At 46.7% G+C, this 19,669-nt stretch overlaps 1 protein-coding gene and 1 non-coding gene across 2 annotated transcripts in view; one reads left to right on the plus strand and one right to left on the minus strand.

Annotated features, from left to right (window-relative positions):
- Pdcd11 (programmed cell death 11) overlaps positions 1-17,438 on the minus strand; it is a 39,756-nt gene extending 22,318 nt beyond the window's left edge. The window contains exons 1-15 of the mRNA XM_051200000.1: positions 17,330-17,438; positions 16,310-16,441; positions 15,757-15,924; positions 14,162-14,323; positions 12,892-13,015; positions 12,194-12,375; positions 9,367-9,474; positions 7,024-7,230; positions 5,933-6,057; positions 5,701-5,761; positions 4,977-5,123; positions 2,994-3,245; positions 2,400-2,540; positions 1,902-2,096; positions 1,043-1,213 (exon numbers count right to left, since the gene is read on the minus strand). Coding sequence (XP_051055957.1) covers positions 1,043-1,213; positions 1,902-2,096; positions 2,400-2,540; positions 2,994-3,245; positions 4,977-5,123; positions 5,701-5,761; positions 5,933-6,057; positions 7,024-7,230; positions 9,367-9,474; positions 12,194-12,375; positions 12,892-13,015; positions 14,162-14,323; positions 15,757-15,924; positions 16,310-16,441; positions 17,330-17,431 — 2,277 coding nt within the window. The 5' untranslated portion in view covers positions 17,432-17,438. The remainder of the gene's footprint in view (positions 1-1,042; positions 1,214-1,901; positions 2,097-2,399; positions 2,541-2,993; positions 3,246-4,976; positions 5,124-5,700; positions 5,762-5,932; positions 6,058-7,023; positions 7,231-9,366; positions 9,475-12,193; positions 12,376-12,891; positions 13,016-14,161; positions 14,324-15,756; positions 15,925-16,309; positions 16,442-17,329) is intronic.
- Positions 8,542-8,646, plus strand: LOC127233580 (U6 spliceosomal RNA). Its single transcript, XR_007835481.1, has one exon. It is a non-coding gene; the product is annotated as a U6 spliceosomal RNA (small nuclear RNA).
- Positions 17,439-19,669: the final 2,231 nt, after the last annotated feature.

Raw genomic sequence — 19,669 nt, forward strand, 5'->3', positions numbered from 1 at the left:
GAGAAAGGGGGAGCCTGCCAGCCAGGGGCCAGACACACACACGGTGTGTGGGTGAAGCAGGAAAGCAGGATGGACGAGCCTTAGGGCAGCACAAAGATTAATAGAAATGGGTTGATTTAAGTTTTTAAAAAATTAGCTAGTAGAAAAAAGCCTAAGCTAAGACAGAACAATCCTAATGAGTCTCCAAGTCATGGTTTGGAGGCTGGTGGCCCAAGAAAGCCTGCTACCTTTGGTGTCCAAGGTGGGGTGCCCAAATACTATTTTACCTTTGCCACTGTGGCTGCACTTTAAGATGCTAGCAGAATAAGGGTAGCAACTGGCTAACTTTCCTTCTTTACTGCCAACTCTGGAAGCCTCTCTAATTCCACACGGCCCCTGTCAACTAGCTGCTAACCCCACCTCTCTGAGCTCAGGTTTACTTTAATTAACACAAATGCAACACATTTTCACATAGTTAAATGCAGCATAAACATCTTTGCCTAGTTAAACAAATATTCCACAACAAACACGCCCTGTGCTGCTTGTTCAGAGTTGTCATACATTTGTCTATGGCCCAGCAGGCATGGGAAGTTCCACTTAAGAAAATGTTAGGATCCTTTCCCATCTGCAAAGCTTGAATTCAATGGCACAGAGGAGAAAGAAGTAATTCCAAGGATATTTTGGTGCCTCCGCTCCTTAAAAACTACAGCAGGCGCTAAAAACTACACTGGTCTATACAGGAAATTTAGTCTGAACATGGTATAAACACAAGTTCAGACCTCTTAACAATGGAAAGAGTCACCTACCAAGGCCACTGTCACTGTCCCGAACCCTAACCCTGCTGTGAGAAAGACAGAGGTCCCTTTCTCTAGAGGATACAGAGCAGGCAGAAAGATCAGCCCGTCAGCTATGTGCCCCCCTTTCCCAGTGGCTTCATGCCATTCCCCCTAAGTGGGTCCCTTGGGCCCCCTTGAAACACTGAAGTCCCCTGCTGCTTGTCAGCTCAGCGGTCTATGAGCCTGAGCTCCCTTTCCAAAGGCCCTTGTGCACAGGACTGACTTACAGTTTTGGGTGCCAGTCCATGAAGACCTGAAGGGAACTGGACAAACACACCGTAGTCCTTGATACTCTTCACAAAGCCAATGAGCAGCATTCCCGGCTGAATTTCCGAGAGGCTCTTGGGGTCCTGGCCTCCTTCTACTGTGGAGACCAAAGCTGGCTTCCTGCAGAGAAGCTAGTGGAACTTGATTAAAGAACGTTCCAGGAAGACAAATGAAGTCTCTATTGCTCCACCCCCTCCTCCTAGTCCACTGACTCTGCTATGTCCCTAGATCTCTCCGGGGAAAGAACCACAACAGGGGCAGCTCACTAGAGCTTGGGAGAGGCCAAGCTGTCAGGCAGGACCTGACTGAGGTCACTGGGGCTGCCCTCAGGAGCTACTGATCGTCCACGACACCGGACAATCACAATCTCTGTCTTCCTGCTAACTCCTCTCCAGATTCCGGAAGGTCTGCCAACAGGACACAGCACAGACCCACAGCCCGACAGCTGGGTTAGCCAATGTAGTCCCCCACTGAAGCCCACTCTACCCTGCTGCCCTAGGGAGTTTATCTTATGTTTAGTAATACAAGCTAGTGTTGTCCTGAAAAATACCCACGAGTAGCAATCAAGAGAGCCATTCTGTGCCCTATACCCCAACAGGGAGAACCTTTCTGGGTAACTGCCTTAACCCTATCCCAGCTCCTGGCATCACTTCCTGGGCCTGTCCCTGCTTTCTAGACACTGGTCTGGTCATCAATTTGTCCTTACAGAAGCATTTTTAAACTCAAATAGTTGATTTTTTTCCCCTCCCAGTTCTGGTTTAGAATTTCCCACCCAGGTGCCAATGGCCTTCCCCAGCCCCAGATGCTAGTCAAGGATACAATATGTTTCTCGCCCTGGCTCAGGCACAGAACGCGGTGAAGGGTGTCACCTGCCTGGAGCCAGTGGTGCAACAGTGGGCCGTTGGCAACATGATCCGACAGGTGAGGCGTGGGGATGAAAGCAGGGATGCTGTGGGGAAGGATGGCCACCTCCAGCCCATCTTTGGTCTTCTCCAAAACCTTCACATCCACCAACTGCTCAGAATCAGAAGGTAAAAACTAGTTAGTGTCTGTCCTGGCCAAAGAGCCCAGAGATCAGCAAAGGGCTAAAGGCAAAGGCACTTTCCCCTCGACCCCACATCTCCACCCACACCCCCGCCTCAGCAATCAGGGAGGAGACTGACAAAGCCATGCCAGAACCCTCTCCTCCCATGCCGGCTTCCATTTGCAAGGCACGCAGGAAACGGGCCCCGGATCTCAGGGCCATCTTTTTCCTCCACGGGATCTAGCACTGCTCTAGCATGGACGTCGTCATAAGACAATGACTTAACCAGGTACCTGCCCGATGTTGACAGCTCTTCCTTTCTTCTGACTGCTTTCCACACTATCATTCTTTGGCTCTGAATCACTCAGCAGTTTGAAGGACAGGAGCAGCCTCTCCTTGGAAGGCTCAGAGTTCAGCACTGCCACCTTTACCACCTGGTGAGAAATCACATGTGTCTGGCCATCTCTGGTAGTAGCAGGCCTTCAGGGCCTACAGCAAAGTGCCCTTCATGAATGAGCACTGCAGGGACCTTGGGTCAGATCCAAAGGCAGGGGAAAGATGATAGAGGCTACACTAAAAGCCCCAGAAGAAGCCAACTTTCTAAAAAAGACATAAATAACTTCAAGCTGTAAGCCTCAAGTTTTAAGAAGTTCGTTAAGAGAAAGCCAAGCCCACTTTTCCAGCACTACTCCTATGATGACAGCCTGATGTGAAGATCTGTGGTTCATTACAGAACCTGAGTCATTTCTAGCAGGTGGTGGGCCTGGGTCATCTGGGTTCCGGTGAGTGCTCTCTTCCTCTGAGAAGGCAGCCATCTGCCACTGCCCCACTGAACACTGTGTTCATGGAGTCACTAAGGGTAAGAGACCTGTACGGGACAGAGTTACCTGGCCAGTGTAAAAGACCTTCTCAGGGTCAGGAATGTACTGGTCACTGAGTTCATGCTTGGGCACCAGCCCCTGCACACTGTTGTAAAACTTCACAATGCAGCCATAGTTCTTGACCCTTATGATAACACCATGTGTCTGCAGGCCAGGCTTGGCATCCTCATAGCACATAATGGCAGGTAGTTTGGATGTGACAAGGGTTTTCTTTAGGGTCATTATCAGCTTCTTGGCTTCAGGGTCACAGAGCAAAACCTAGGGAATAGATACAGGGTATTAACAGCCTTTCATCTCTGATAATCTCAGCTATAGATTTTTTTTTGATTCCTGCAGGATGGTTACCTAAAGCATTGAAATCTCTATTTCAAATGTGCTTCCTGTCTCTCACAAGCTGCTGTGTTTACTAACAACCCTTCCCCAGACACACGGTGTGATCTTTTACAGCAGTTTTTAGAAACTTAACAATGATACATCTTATGCCCATCTTGTTAATGTGTGAGTGGTATTTATTATTTATTAGTTATAATCTAAGACTGAACAATTCAATTACCTTGAAAACAGAGAAAACCCCTTTCTTTCTTTTTCTCCCCCTCATTTCTCTCTCCCTCCCTCCTTTTTTCTGTGGAAACAGTTCTGGCTGTCCTGGAACTTACTCTGTAAACTAAACTGGCTTCAAACTCACAGAGATCTACTTGCTTCTACCTCCCAAGCACTGTGCTGGATTAAAGGCATGCCATCACCATGCCTGTTGAGAAACCTGTTTTAAATTCCTCAACCTTATGACATAAAAATTGCACCAATGTGTAATGACTGCCTTTTATGTATCAATTATAATGAAATACAGTAAACAGAAGAAAACTTGGCTTGAGCCAATAGTATGTTTGAGTGGGACAGCATGCCTAGCACACAGGAGGCACTGGCTTCAACTATCGGTACCAGGGCAGAATAGAACCAGGAACTCCCACTGCCCAAACACAACAGGCCCTATGCTGCGTACTTGTATAGTATCACACTTGCTTTTTGTAACAAGTTTCTTGAGGGATTTAGGTATTTGATGAAAACCTCTAATGTTTTTGTGGCATAGTCTAGGTTTATTGCTTATTTATGTTTGTGTTGGAGGACACACACCTGCCATTGTGCACGTGTGTTGTCAGGGGGAGTGGGAGCTATGCCCATGCCATGGTGCATGTGTGTTTGTATGTGGGGAAGTAGAGGACATGGACATGCCATGGTGCATGTGTGCAGAAGTTAGAGGGTGGGAATCCAATTCATGCTGTCAGCTTGCAGCAAGCACCCTTACACACTAAGCTACCTCCCAGGGTCTAGGCTATTTTTGTAAATAAGGTTTTGACTAGTATATGTTAATTATACATAATAATGGGTTTTTCTATGAATTTCATACATAATGTATCAGAGGACTATTTCCGAGTCTGAACATATCTCTTGCTCTTCTACAACCTCCCAAACCTTGCCCATCCTTTCAAGTTCAAGTTCCACTATGGACAAAAGTACAGAAGGCATTATTATCATACTGAGCTAACTCTGAAAACTGGTTCTACCGTTTATTAGTTGTGCGACTTTGACCAGATTCTTGGCTTTCCTACCCTTTAATTGGCACACTTGGAAAGTAAGGACAATATAGTTACTTGATATGGTGACTTAAGACAGCATATGGCAGTGGCTGTTGATTCTGTTGCTAAACCCCACCTCTCTCTCTGAGCTCTGACCACTGCGTATGGCCTGCACACAACCGTGAGACAAAAGGCCACACAACTAGTGTGTGCTTTCTTCCTGTGTGGGTATTTTAACTCACAATATAGTGCACAAACCAGGGGCTCACTGTTCTTTTCCCAGGGTTCGGGAACGGAGACCCTGCCAACATCACACACTCCTTTCACAGAAAAAGGCAGAGACTCCAGCTTAGAACCACTCTCTTCCCATCTATCCATAACCAAAACACGGGCCCTTCGGGGAGGGGGAGCTCACCCGGCACTTGACCTCATCCCCTAGGTGGTACTTCTTCTCTGGATTCTTCATCATGATGTCAGCCAGGTGCATGGAAGGTACCAGGCCTCGCATTTGCTCACCCACTTTCACCAGTATCCCAAATGGCTTTATGGCCAGCACTGTGCCCTACGGGGTCCAAAGAAAAGACATGATATTCTCTTACTGGAGAACAGTATTTCTCTTACTAGAGTTGTCATTGTCTGTTTCAGTGCCCACCCTCAAAATCTCATGTAGGTAAAAGCCAATCCTAGCCCTGCAACCAAGACTCAGGCAGGCCTATGTACGAAGCCTTCCAGGCTTTCTGGCTAAGCCTGTGTCCCTGTGTCTCAGAGGGGACTGTCTCTTAAGGAATGAACCCCACCTAAAAAGGAAGTGCTCCGTTAGTGCTAAGTGCTGCAGGAGTGGGAACTGGGGCCAGTGTCTCACTAACAGCACACAACTAACTATCTGCTCTAACAGCTGCCACCAAATCCCAACCCCAACACATGTGGCCCATTGTCTCCGTGTAGTTGGGTGGGGCTAGTAGGAAGACTTTACTTTGAAATTAATTACAGCCACCCAAGGGAAGACACAGGAATATCCATTTTTAGACAGTAGAACATGACTTACAATGGATCACTGAGGACTAATGAGCTGACAGCTAACATGTGACTAAGGACGCCTGACGGTGGAGAAGGGTCTACATGCATGCTTGAGTTCTTACCTTTACCACTGCCCCTATTTTGATGTCCTGATACCTAAGAAACTGAGCTGTAATAACTGACCTAGAGCGAAAGAAAAATATATGATTACACAGTCTAAGGAAGGCGTTGCCTAAAATTCAGGACCTCCACAATCATGCCAACAAGAAAGGACACCCTCACCCAGGAAGACCCGGAGGGAGTGGAAATGCATAGACATAGGCACACACCTCCCTGTGTGCTAAGGGCACTTACTTCCGCAGAGACAGCAAGGCCAGCTCATCCATCTGGCTGTAGTCAATAATCCTGCACTTGTGAGTGCTCCCTGGTTTGAAGACCTCAGGGTTGAATGTTTTCTTAGAATCAGAGAGATGGCTGAGCTACAGATACCAAGTAAGTGAAGATAAGTCAGAAACACAACTCCAAGGCAGTCAGAGTGCCAAGTACACTGAGATGACAACACATTTATCACCCACTACAAAGAGTACGTCGTGAGATGGAGAGATGGCTCAATGGTTAAAAGCTTCTTTTAGAGGACCCAGCTTCAATTCCCAGCACTCACGTGGTAGCTTACCACCACATGTAACTCCAGTCTCATAGGTCCACAGGCATACATGCAAGCAAAATTTAAAAGCATTTTTTAAAATAATGCTTACTTTGTTAAAACAACTCCTTAACCCTTTACTATCACAGAATCTCATGGAAGAGAGCCCAGATCATGCGTCCATGAACTACACTCATATGCCAGTGCCTACTTTTATAAATGAAGAGTCTTATTGTAGTTGGGCCTGCTGGGTTGGTTATACACTGTCTGTGGCTGCTTTCATTTTTCACGACATCCTGGAGTTGCTGGGACACAGATTATACAGCCCCTAAGCCTAAAATATAGCCCTTCAACAAAAGCTTTGCAGGGACTGGAGGGGTGGCCGAGTAGTAAATGTGTACTGCTCTTGTACCCATGATGGGTGGCTCGAAACCTCCTGTAACTCTAGCTCCAGAGGAACTGATATCCTGTTCTGGCCCCCCTGGGCTCTCTACCCATAGGCACAAAGTCACACACATACACATAATTAGATATTATTAAAATCTTAACAACAAAAACAAAAGGCTCCACTGAGCTTTGGCCTGAATCTTATCTCATTCCTGTTCTTTCCACTGGCCAGGTATCATACAAAGCAAGTGCTACTGAACATTCTAAAACAACAGACTGTCACTGTTCTGACCTTAGGGGGCAGCCTTTCACACTGACTATCAATATCAAGGGATGAAGGAAGCAGAAAAGCACCCATCTTTCCTAAAGTCCTTCCAGTGATGAGATCTTTAATCAAACAAAGAAGCATCCTCACCCGGGCATAGGCCAGGGCCCCGTCCTTCAGCCTGAAGGTGGCCCCAGCTTTCTTGAAAAAACCCTGAACAGGAACATTGTCCAGCACAGCCCCCAGCTGCTGGTAAGAAATCCGGGTGAGTGGACGCCCAGGCTGCAGGAAGACGGGACGAAGGCTCAGTCGCACAACTCTGGTCCGAGGATGGATGCAGAGGATGCAGGCTTTTACCTGGACAAAAGAGCAAAGTGAGCAGGAGGTGCCCACATAACACAGCTGAGAGCAGACCATGTGCTAACCAGGGAAGTACTAAAACCTTCAGGAGTACAGATGGCAGCCCCGGAATCAGTGTGTGGAGAAGTCAAATGGAGTGTCTGTCCCAGGGGCACTGTGCTGTGTGTCGGACTCGGTACCAAATCAATCACACCAATGCCACCACGGGGAAGGCCTAGCTGAAATGCCCCAAATATACACCTGACCAACAAGGTTAAAAGGTACACTGTCCAGGCAGTGATGGCGCACGCCTTTAATTCCAGGGCTAGGGAGGCACAGACAGGGGGATCTCTGTGTTTGGAGCCAGCCTGGTCTCCAGAGTTCTAGGACAGCCTAGAGAAACCCTGTCTTGGGGAAAAACAAAACCAAAAAAATGGGCAGACTGTGTCCATTCTTCACACAAACATAACTACTGTAAAACAGCACTAGAAAGTTCACTGTGATGTCAACAGTATTTATTGGCCAAAAACACGAGGAATGTCTAATTTCTCTTAAAACATTTTTTCTCTATAAGATACATAAGGATGTAATACTATCTTAGGTGAAACCGAATCATTTGAGAATTTAAAAAAAAAATTCTAAATAACACACATTCTAAAATCTCCAAGTTCATTGTAGAATTTTTTTTTATTTTTTATTTATTCATTTTTTTCTTCATTTTTGTTTTTGAGGCAGGGTTTCTCTGTGTAGCCCTGGCTGTCCTGAAACTCACAATGTATATCAGACTGGCCTTGAACTCAAAGAGTACTGCCTGCCTTTGCCTCCCAAGTGCTGGGATTAAAAGCATGAGCCAAAAGTGGCTGTCTCATTGTACAAAATTTTAACATTTAGCTAACTGTAGAAAACCCACCACTTATAAAAGTGTTTTAATCAAGTATACTTTTAATTTTGGTATATTCCAGAAGTCAGATCTAAGCTGGGTGTGCTAGCACACACCTGCAATGTCAACACTATGGATGCAGAAACAGGAGGATCAGAAGTCCAAGCACATCTCAGCTACATAGCAAGTCAGAGACTAGCCTGGGCTACAACAGACTCTGTCTGGACAACAAACAGAGCTAGCAACAAGGCTCAGTGGATGTCCCTGGGTAAAGGCATCTGCCTCCAAGCCTGAATTTGTGCCCTGGGTCCCATATGGTAGAAACTGAGAAGTGAATTCCCCCAAGCTGTCCTCTGTCCTTCTCACAAGTGCTGTGGCACATTCACTTCCTCTGCGACATAAACAAACAAACAAATAAAATGTAACTTTTAAAAATCTGCAGTACTTGTGCGCACTTCAGCAGCGCATATACGAAAATTGAGAAGACACAGAGAAGATTAGCATGGCCCCTGTGCAAGGATGACACGCAAATTCCTGAAGCGTTCATATTTAAAATAAATTCTGCACTACTTACAGAGTCTCAGGGAAAACTGGGACAGGGGTAGGATAGGGCTGGAGAGTAGGCTCAGCCATTAGAGCACGCACAGCATTTGCAAAGGACCCAAGTCAGTTCCTAGCTTATAAGCACCTGTAGCTCCAACTTCAGACGATCTAATGCTCTGGCCTCTGAAGGCACTTGTAGACATGTGCACAATCAACCCACACACTTAAAAACATATCTTTAAAGAAATAAACAAAAAAACCAGGGCCTCATCATTGCTAAGTAGGTGCTCTAACACAAGTTACATACACAGCCCGCACAGACCCTTTTTCTCATGGTGGGGATGCAGAGTGTAGAGTGTGTGGTGTGTTTGTGTCTGGCTGGCCTAGACTTGGAGTGATCATCCTGCCTCTGTCTCCTAGTGCTGCAGTATAGGCATGAGCCATGGAACCCGGCCTCCAAACTGTTGAAGCCACATTTCCCCACATGAACAAACTAAGTCTTATAGTAATTATTCTTCCTTTAAAGTAAAAGACAAAAGCTACCCACTCTCTGCAGCTGTTCCTTCTCTAATCTAAGTCTAGCCACTGGTCATTTCTTGTGTCACCTCCAATTTCCCGTATTTCACTGCATGAAATACACATGAACTCCTAGGACCTCCTCTGAAGATAGACAGGACACGGACACACCAAAGAATCAAGAATCAAGAAAAGCTAGCTGGAACATTTCTTACTGTTTGCTTTGAAGAATATGCTCCAATTTTCTTGGGCTCCAGATGCATGAAGTCAACCAGGCCCGTGAAGAAAGTAAGGAAGTTTAGCTGGAGTCCAAACTCAGTTACCTAGAAGTAAAAATAACATGTTATGAAAAAGAATTCGATGGAGTGGAATGTGAGAGATACTTTATGGCAAACACTGGATTCCACAATACAACTATGCATTTCTCTTCCCATGGCTAGCTATTATCAATAGCAATCATTTAAATTTAAAAAGTACAGCATCTTTGAATAGACAAGCACATCATCACCATGAGGATGCGAGAGAATCACTTAATTGTTGAGGAAATGCCAATTGAAATCACCATGAGACGCCACCTCACACCCACCAGGAAGCAGCTTCTCGAAAAGATAAACAAATGCATGCACAAGGCCACAGTTATGTTGCCAACACCCAAATGAGAGAAAAACATGCTTCAAAGTGATGGATCAGAAGACACCAGCAGAAGCTGCCACCATTAGGAGAGGTGGCTCAGTTCTTCACTGTGAGCTTCCAATATCACCTGACTTTTAAAACCAACTTAAGATTTTTTTATCGTATTTTACTTATTCCATGTGTGAATGAGTACACAAAGCACAGGCACAGCATCCAAGTGGGAGCCAGAGGACAGCCAGCCTGTAGGAATTGGACCCTCTACCATGTGGGTCCCAGGGATGGAACTCTGGCCATTAGCTAGGTGACAAGGCATCTGACCAGCTTAATCAACTTTTTTTTTGAGGCAGGATTCATAATATAGCCCAAACTCCACCTGTCTCTGTCTCTGAAGAGCTGTGATTATAAAGATAGATGCATCACCACACCTGGCTCCATTTGACTTTAGATGAGCAGTGTCCATCAAGTACTATGGCTATGGCTGAGCATGGTAGCACATGCTTTTAATCTCAGCACTTGGGAGTCCAAGGGAGAGAGATCTCAGTTTTAGGCTAGCCTGATCTACAGAACTGAGTCCTGGGACAGTCTAAAAATCCAAACAAACAAACAAACAAAAAACAAAGAAAATATCATGACTAGGGTCAGGCATGGTAGTACACAGTTTTTGTTGTTGTTTTGATTGTTCAAGACAGAGTTTCTCTGTGTAATAGCCCTGGCTGTCCTGGAACTCACGCTGTAGATCACCATGGCCTCTGCCTGTCTCTACCTCCCAAGTGCTGGGATTAAAAGCGTGTGCCGCAGCCACCCCCAGCGGGCACACACCTTTAAACTCTGCACTCTGTACGCTGAGGCAGACAGAACTCAGAGTTCAAGGCCAGTGTATTCCATATAGTGAGTTCAGGACTACAAAACGAGACCCTGTCTCAAAAAACTGAAAAACAACTGGGCGGTGGCACACGCCTTTAATCCCAGCACTCAGGAGACAGAGGCATGGGTCTCAAGTGAGTTCGAGGCCAGCCTGGTCTACAGAGTGAGTTCCAGGTCAGCCACGACTATTACATAGAGAAACCCTGTCTCGAAACCCAAAAGAAAGAACAAATAAATAAATGAAAGAGACCATGACTACTATAAAGCCAATCCTAGAGAAGCTAAGGCAAGAGGATCAAGACACGGTGGCCAGTTTGATCTATACAGTGAGACCCTGTCTCAAAATATAAACAGATGACAACACACTCGTGTTCATATGTAAGACAATGCAAGCCATATTAGTACCCTTAACTCTTCTAACAGTCATTGTATAAAAAATTACACGGAGCCTGTAAGCTGACTTAGTGAGTAAGGACACTTGCAGCCAAGCCTGACAGCCTGGATTCGATCATTGGAAACCACAGGTTAGAGGAGAGAACTGAATCCTATAAGCTGGCCTCTGACTTCCACATTTGCACCACGATGTGTGCTTACACACACACACACCCTCTCAATGTAATTTCAAAAAGAATTTTTATTTTAGATTTAGCCTATGTGTATAAGTGCTGTGACTGCAATGTATGAGTGTGTGCAAGGCCAGTGCCTGTGGAGGTCAGATCCCCTGGAACTAAAGTAACAGACAGTTGTTACGAGTGGGATATATGGATGCCAGAACTGAACCCAGGTAAGCATTCTTAACTGATGAGCCATCTCTCTAGCCCCAAAAATGTAATATAAAAGAAAGCTTTTAGTTTTACAAAAAAATCAGATGAGATTTGGTTGAATAATAGCTTGACTAGCCTGGGCATGGTGGCACACTCCTTTTAACCCAGCACTTGGAAGGGAGAGGTAAGCAGATCAGAGTTTGAGGCCAGCCTGGTGTCTACATAGCTAGTTTCAAACAAAATAATAGTTTGTCCAATGTACTGTATGAGCATATGGCGCTGGCCATATTCCAAGTACTCAATGACCAGAAAGATCTGACAGCAGCTCTATTCGTATGCATATTAATACTTCATTTAAAAATGACACTTTACAAGATTTCTGGGAGATAGCTCAGTGGACAAGAGTGTGCACTGCTCTGCCGAGGACTGGAGTTTGTTTCCACAACCCACTCCAGCCAGCTCATAACGACCTGTAACCTGAGCTCCAGGCTGATCCAGTGGCTCTCTCTGGTCTCCACAAGCACCACACAACCCACATACCCACACTCCACACACATAATTACAAATAAAACGAATCTTTTGGGGAGGTGGTTTGAGGCAGGGCTCTGGTTTTCTGTGTAACCCTTGCTATTCTGCAACTCTCTCTGTAGACCAGGCTGGCCTTTCCTCACAGATTTCCACCCGCCTCTGCCTCTTGAGTGCTGGGATTAAAGGTGTGTGCTACAACAGCCTGGCATATAAATCTGTCATAACCTTTTTCAAAACACTAGTAACAACTCACCTTCTGCACCTGGGCTTTGACCACCAGCCCTGGCAGCAAGTTATTGAGGCTCCAGCTCTGCTCCTCCGTTGCAAAGGCGGAAGAAACCTCTGAGTGCTCTAGAGAGAGACCCACGACCCCTCCGTTGCTTTTCACCTCTTCGACCACACAGGTCAGGTACTGGCCGATTTTGAGATTGGCACCTGTAAGCCCAGCACCCAAAATGAAAACACACCTTCATGAGAATGGCTGCTGCTATTGGTTTTGCTGTTTTGCTCTTTTGGTGCAGGAGGGGCTTAAATAATTTTTCACAACAAAGGGCCTTAATTATAGGCCCAAGCTAACCTGGAAAGTTAGTTCCATGGCCCAGGAACCCAGTGAGCATTTGACGCTAACCAGCAATGGGAAGGGTAGGATTTTTTTAACCTCTATGATCTAGAATTAATCTCACAAAAGAAGAACCAAATAAGCCAGGAGTGCCAGTCACAGGTTCTGGGAGCCAAGCTCAGTAGAATCTCTGAGGTGAAGGATACTGATGCCAGTCCATCAGACCATAGAGAGACTTGCCACTCTGACCCTCCACACATTTTCTCTCCTATCAACTGATTTCCCCAAAGCTAACCAGCCTGCAGGGTCACCGTTCTATCCCGCTGCTGATCAAAGTGGCAATGAAATATAAACATTTAAATATAGCCCCATACACTTGAGCTCACCCCCACCTTTGGTCTTCTGTCGGATGTATTCTTGGGCTTTCTGCAGTGACAGAAAAGCTCTGGTCCCACTAACACCAATGTCCACTAGGTAGCCATGGTCCTCCAGGCTTGACACTGTGCCTGTCAGCAGCTGGGGGAGGGGAAGCATTCAGATTAAAGGTAACCAGGACACCCACAAATTCCACTATCATACAAACGTGAACATTACAAATGGCTGCCTCATTCGCCGGGACACTAAACCCTGAGATCTCAGCTCTCCCTCCCTACAATCATCAGAGAGAAGATACAAACTTTCTCATGGGATTAAAGGGTTTTGCTCCAGAAAGTGAGGACTGTTATGTATAAAGTATGAAATGACACATGCATAGTCTTTAAAAGACAGAACAGTCTTCTACATCATACAAAGAACAACGAGTTCCATGGCTCCAGAGTCACACCCAGAGCAAGGACTAACTAAAGTGAATCCAGAACCATCCTTTTCCATTCATTTTTCTTCTAAACTCCAGAGGAGTACCTTGCCAGTCTCGTGTACATTTCATGAGAAGTATGTAACAGCTGACTTTGGCAGGTTTCTGCAAAGTCAGAGATCTCAAATGGAGAAGGGGAGACTGTCTACTGCCCCCACATTGCTGTGAGAAAGCGTAAGACCATGTGCTGAAAATGCACTGCCACGGAGTGGGTCCTGACACTTGTCCACTTGCTGCAGCATGGCTTACTTTTGCCCTCTCTGCAGCAAACTAAATCCTATTCAATTGTCCAGGCCTTCCTAAGCCCCACTGCTTAGTGTTTAACCAAACACTTCGACATACATCTGACCTCCAATCACCAGAACATTTGCGCGCGGCTTCCTTTCCTGCACCTTGTGGGTGTAGAGGGTCTAGTCTGGACTAAGTTCACAGGCATCTCCACAGACACGGACATTGAGACAGCTGGAAGGCCGGTTGCTCTGTCTGCCCTTCCCTTGTGTTTACTGAGTAGCCCTTATCACTCACAAAGCAGGGGTGGACAGACTTCTGTGTGAAGAACTGGTGGGTACGGCACCTCAAGAAACCCTGTCACCGCCCCCAAGCCTCCCTGCAGGCACCTGCCTGTGCCACCGAAGACCTTCAAATGTTCCTTCTTCCCTCCACACAACTAGAATCCGGTTCAGGGTTTCCTAAGTACCTAACAGAACACTGTTCCAGAAAGAACCACCTCCTGAACAGGCATTAGTCAGAGAGTAAAAGGTGGCCTAGACCACACCCACAGGGGACAGGCGTGACATGCAGATACACACCATGCCAGGCCTCAGGGCCTCAGCACTCAGTACTTTGTTGACATGCTTGGGGTTCACAGAAAGCTTGACACTCTTCTTGCCTCTCTCTGTGATGTCCAGGCTGCTCACTACACACCTCACCAACATTCCAGGTGAGAAAAGGTCAGGCAAGCGGAGTAGGTCCTGCATAACGGAAATGAGAAAGACCTGAGACGGACGGACGGATGGATGGATGGATGGATGGATGGATGGACGTACGTACGTATGTTTCCCCCTACCAAGAATCCACTGCCCAGCCTCAGCTCAGGGACTTCTCACGCTCAACCCCAAAGAACCCAAGAGGCAAACGGAATGTAAGCTTATTCACATGGGAAAACTATAGCTAAGTCACCATCTTGAGTTTAGGCATATAGCCTTCAAAGACTCCATAAAACTGGCAGATAAAATTGCTTCATCAAGAGTCTGGATTTACTATTTCATCTCCTCCAGCTTCCCACACAATTCTTCCCGTCCTTCTCAATCTACTTAACCTGCTAAGGTAGAAAGCTCCATGACACTAATTCCATTTATCTTCTATGGCATTTATTTATTGGTCCTAGGGACTGAATCTAAGGCCTCACACTGTAAGCACATCCTTTAATACTGAGTTAGGCCTCTCGTTCTCTTATATGAACATTTAACAGTTTTCCTTTCTGTCCCTCTGGCCCCTCCTGCTTCTTCTGACACCAACTCTCTTCATCTCAGCACTGAATCTAGACTCAGTCTTTCAGGCTTTTCTTGTTCTATTTGTTCCCTGTAGGTAACTTCTTCCCTTTCATAGCTTCATCATCACCTACACAAATCCCCCGGATATCTCAAATGTACCTCAAACTCAACATAAAGCCAAAGATTAACCATCGCTCCCACCAAACCATACACAGGGGAAACTTACAACTGGTCCCCAGTACCTCTCTCTGTCTTACTACCGGTATGAAATCTATCATTGGGCAATGGCTTTACTGCCTCAATCCTTGCTAAATCCTGGCTCTAAGCTGCCAATGATCTTAGTGTCTACCAGTGTGCAACTGCTAAGCATTTTAGCTTATTTGCTATGCTGTCTACACGACACCTACTCTAACGAGAACATTCAAAGACTTCCTTTTGACTGCAGCATCTAAACTAACCCTTAATATGGCTCTCCACAGCTGCCCATGGTCAACCTATACTGCGCTTGCTCTCGCTCTTCCTATGCTAACGACACTTGCCTTGAACTCCCTTCTTTCTGTAACCAGGAACCTCTATCCTTCAGATCGCAGCTCCAATGCTCTTTCCTTATAGACTTGTTCTAGGTTCCCAAGATTAGGTTAAAAAAAAAAAATAATAATAATACACCTTCTGGGCCAGCCAGACGGTTCAGCAGGATGTTTGCTGAACATGCGTGAGGACCTGTGTTTGCCAGAAACCCACATGGTGGAACTCCAAAGAGCTCCGAATCTCACAGGCTGTCCTCCGACCTCCATAAGTGTGCTGTGGCACGTGACACCCACACAAAATAAACATGAAAGGGAAAACCCTGTGCTTTCCTTTCTTAGCCTTCTGTTCTAACGCTGGGGCAAGCGGCACCCACACCCCCTTACCTCCAGAGGGTCCTCTTGTGCCACCTGCTCGTTCAGCTTCTGCGTGTAGGCGTCACAGATTTCAGTCACCTGCACAAATCCTTGCAGGCCGTTGGGAAGACTGATCACCAGTTCCAGCTCATTCACCTCCTTCACACAACCCAAAATCCGCATCCCCTCACACAGGGACTAGAAAGGAAAACATACATAGCAGGTATATGCAGCAAGGCAGACAATGATGGCAGTTAGGAGGACTGCGGCTTTCTTTGCCAACACCAACACCAGAGGGATTGTAAATGAAAGGAAAACTTGTGCATGTGTGTACTGTACCCGGAGAGCCTGGGCACCACAAGACCTTTCCTCAAAAAACCCCAAACAGAAAAAGAGACACACGCACTGGTTAGCAATCAAAGGAAGTAAAGCTCATTTCTCATAATTTGCACACGTCTCTATAGACACATAAAACATAATTGTATGCACACACGTATGTACACAAGCAAAGAATGAAGGAAAAGGGAAGAGTACACAGACTTAAACAAAGAGCATGTTAAAAAGAACAGCAAGTGTTACAAACCTCAACACTGAGGATTTCAAATTTCTCTCTCACAGATTTGCTGGCTTCTTTCTTTTCCGTTTTCAGTTTTTTTGCTTTTACAGGCCCTTTCTGGCTCTTCTTCCTTTTAGTGGATTCTTCTTCTGTGGAAATCTGGAGGAGGAAAAGGGCCCATAAAGAGGCAAAAGGGTGAGAAGCAGCAATCCTAACCGTCACCATGCATTTGGGGCCCCGTTACCCTGCTCTGGTATTTTACTACCCCAGGCCACTTCCCTGCTGTCTTAGTTTCTACTGCAGTCCCAAGCCTAGTATCCAGGCGACAGCGTTTCTCTTGCCCAGGGTCTAAGAAGCCTCCTCCATCTTCCCAATGTCTCTCTGTCTTGCATTCTTTCTCTGGGGAGCGGAGTGGACACCGGGGTTCTCCAGCTTGAGAAGCCATGTGTCACAGTACATGCAAATGCAGTTCAGAGGCTCAGGTAAGCTTCGTGGTTTCAACAAAATATATGGTTTCCCCGAACCTCGGTTCCTCAGCATGGAACCATGACTTCTATTCTACAGTATACATGGAGATTCTGTAATACCGATGTAAGGCCACAAACCCAAATGGTGGTTTCCTTCTCTCTAGTATCTATGAGACTGAATGCTAATGTAAACTCTGCTTACTAGGACTCCTTTTAACTAAATGCACAGAACTGGGACAAAGGAGCTCAGGAGTAGATGACTTGCCTAACACGCACAAGGTCCTAGGTTCGATCCCCAGCACCACCACAAACAAAACAAAATTCATTATCAAATACCTTTCTTCCCATCCTTAACTGGCACAGACTCCCTAAGGACAAGTTACAAAAGCATTTCAATGTCAAGTACTAAAAAAGCAGCAAGCGTCAAAAGCAGCCTGAGGGGGGAGACTTGTTAACAAGTTCAATTTCTTAAAGTGACATCAGAGAGAAACAAGCTGGAAAATAACTGCAGCAAAGGAGGCTCAATCTTCCCAGAGATGCTACAAAGTTCCAGGCCTCAGCAAAGGAGCATGCCACTTACATCAAACAGGTTGTCTTGTTCAATTGCTTGCTGGGAGGGTTTCTCTGATTTCGGGCTTTTTCTTGTACCCCCTCGGGGGAAGCTTTCCTCCACACTTGCCATGCTTGGGTCTCCTAAGGGTAATGGAAAGAATAATGATAGCACTGATGGCAGCTTTCACAGGACCCTCTAGCAATGCACCAAACAAGATTCAAGAGCATGCTATCCACAGTTGATATGCCAGGCTCTTGTTAATCCATGTCCTTCCAATAATATATGCCTCAAAACCACCAACCATACACTATACACTGGCTTCCAGGAAAAGGATTCAATGTAGTAAACATTCACTTACAACTAATAATTGTAATTATGTCACGTGCGTGTAACATAAACACAACACAAAAGTAATTTAAAATACAAATCAAATTATAAAGCATAAACAAAACAGTGACAGGAGTCAGTAAAGGTGGTAAATAAGTAGGAAGCCAGTCTGGTGGAGCACGCCGTTAACTCCAGCACTTGGGAGGCAGAGGCAGGCCTATCTCTGTGAGTTTCAGGCCAGCCAAGGATACACAGTGAGACCTCATTTCAAAAATAACTAGCAATAATAAATAGGAATATGATAGGTAGAAAATGTGAAAAAAAAAAAAACGAAGCAATAAAAGCCTATTTTTCTTTTTTGTTTTTTTGAGACAGGGTTTCTCTGTATTGCTTTGGAGCCTGTCCTGGAACTTACTCTGCAGAGATTGGCCTGCCTCTGCCTCCTTAGTGCAGGGATTAAAGGTATGTGCCACCACTGCCCGGCCAAAAAGCCTATCAAACAGTTGTCTGAAGGCCCTCCTTAAAAAACTGAATGTTCAAGTAAACCACAGGGAAAATAAAGCATAATAATAAGTTACATTTCAGAAGACAATCTGGGCTCTCAGGTGGAAGACAATTTAAAATAATAGCTTGTGTCTACTTGGCACTTCAGAGACTTGGAGTGGGGAGTGACAGAATAACGAAGAACAACATTCTTCAGTCAACAGATTGCACAGCAAAACAAAGAATGAAGGCAAGTTTCAAAAACTGAGTGTAAGGATTTAAATGATGCCCAGTAGGGAAACCATGACAACCACGACGAGGTATAAATGAAGACACAGGCCAGGCTGGTTGGTTCTGGGATACTTGGGAATAAAGATTCAGTAACAGCGTAAGACTGAAAGCAGGGACGGCCGAAAAGAAATTAAGGATTTGGTCTGAATGGATGCGTGCACGCTTCATAGAAACAGTATAGCTCACGAGGTTTGCTTTGCTGGGACTCCAACTCAATTCCCATTTCAGACCTGATGAAACGGAGGCGCCAAAGAGCCTGGCGATCCCGTGCAGAGAAGGCACTAAGGGTGTCTGACGCGGACAGCCTGGTTTACAGGAACTGCGAACGCCAAGAGGGGCTTGGGTGGGCAGACCACCCATGCGGACTCAAGGGTGCTTAGCAGGAAGGCCGGAGACCCGGGCCAGGAAACCGGGAGGAAGCCATGAGGTCGCCTCCCTCCTCGCCGATGCTCCCGCACCACCAGCCCCACGGCTCCCGTGACTGCCTACCTCACAGACCGCCTGGAAGCAACCGCACGCGCAGAGCACTGCGCCAAGAGCCCCACGCCGTTCTCGCAAAGGTGTAGGCAGGACCGTTCTACTTCCGTTATGACGTCCAGGCAGACGCGACCCAGACGGGAAGTAGGAGGGCGGGACCTTGCGTTATAACCAATCAATGCAGAGAGCCGAGTCACCGCGGCCAGTCCGTCGCGTGGAGGGGGTGTCTTCCGGTCGGGCCGAGCTGGTAGCTGGGTCTGTTGAAGGACATCGGCTGCGGAATTTGTGATCTGGGCTAAGGTGGGTGAGAAAGGGCGTTCGGGCCGGTGACCGGGCTTCGCAGCGCCGACTGGAGTCCGCCCGGTTCCCCCGCCTCGCAAAGCGTCTTCGCTCTGCGCGGAGGGCTGGGTGGGGAATGGAAAGGCGCCGGAGAAAATGAGGGTCGGGGCCGTGTGGTGCATCTGGAAAGCCTCCGCACCGCGAGCTTCCTGCGCCCCAAGGCTCGCACGGTCCGCCGAGAGCCTTTCGTTCCATTCTCCAGTGTGGATTGGGGGTGAGACCGGTCGAGAGGGAGCTCCCCAAGGTCATCCTGTGGCAGTGTTGGAGCGAACTCTGGCTTCTCATTCCATCTCGGGCTAAAATCGTGCGTTTGGGCCCGTGTGGGCAACACGGTTTGTCTCCTCTGCGCTGCCATCAGGAAAGCAGCCGTCCCTTAACTGCGGGGCAGCCTTTGTCAAAGCCAGAGGCACCGCGGAGTGGCCCTTGCGGTTCTCCTGGCCTCGGCGCGAT

This window comes from Phodopus roborovskii, unplaced genomic scaffold, assembly GCF_943737965.1.
Source record: "Phodopus roborovskii unplaced genomic scaffold, PHOROB, whole genome shotgun sequence".
NCBI classification, from domain to species: Eukaryota; Metazoa; Chordata; class Mammalia; order Rodentia; family Cricetidae; genus Phodopus; species Phodopus roborovskii.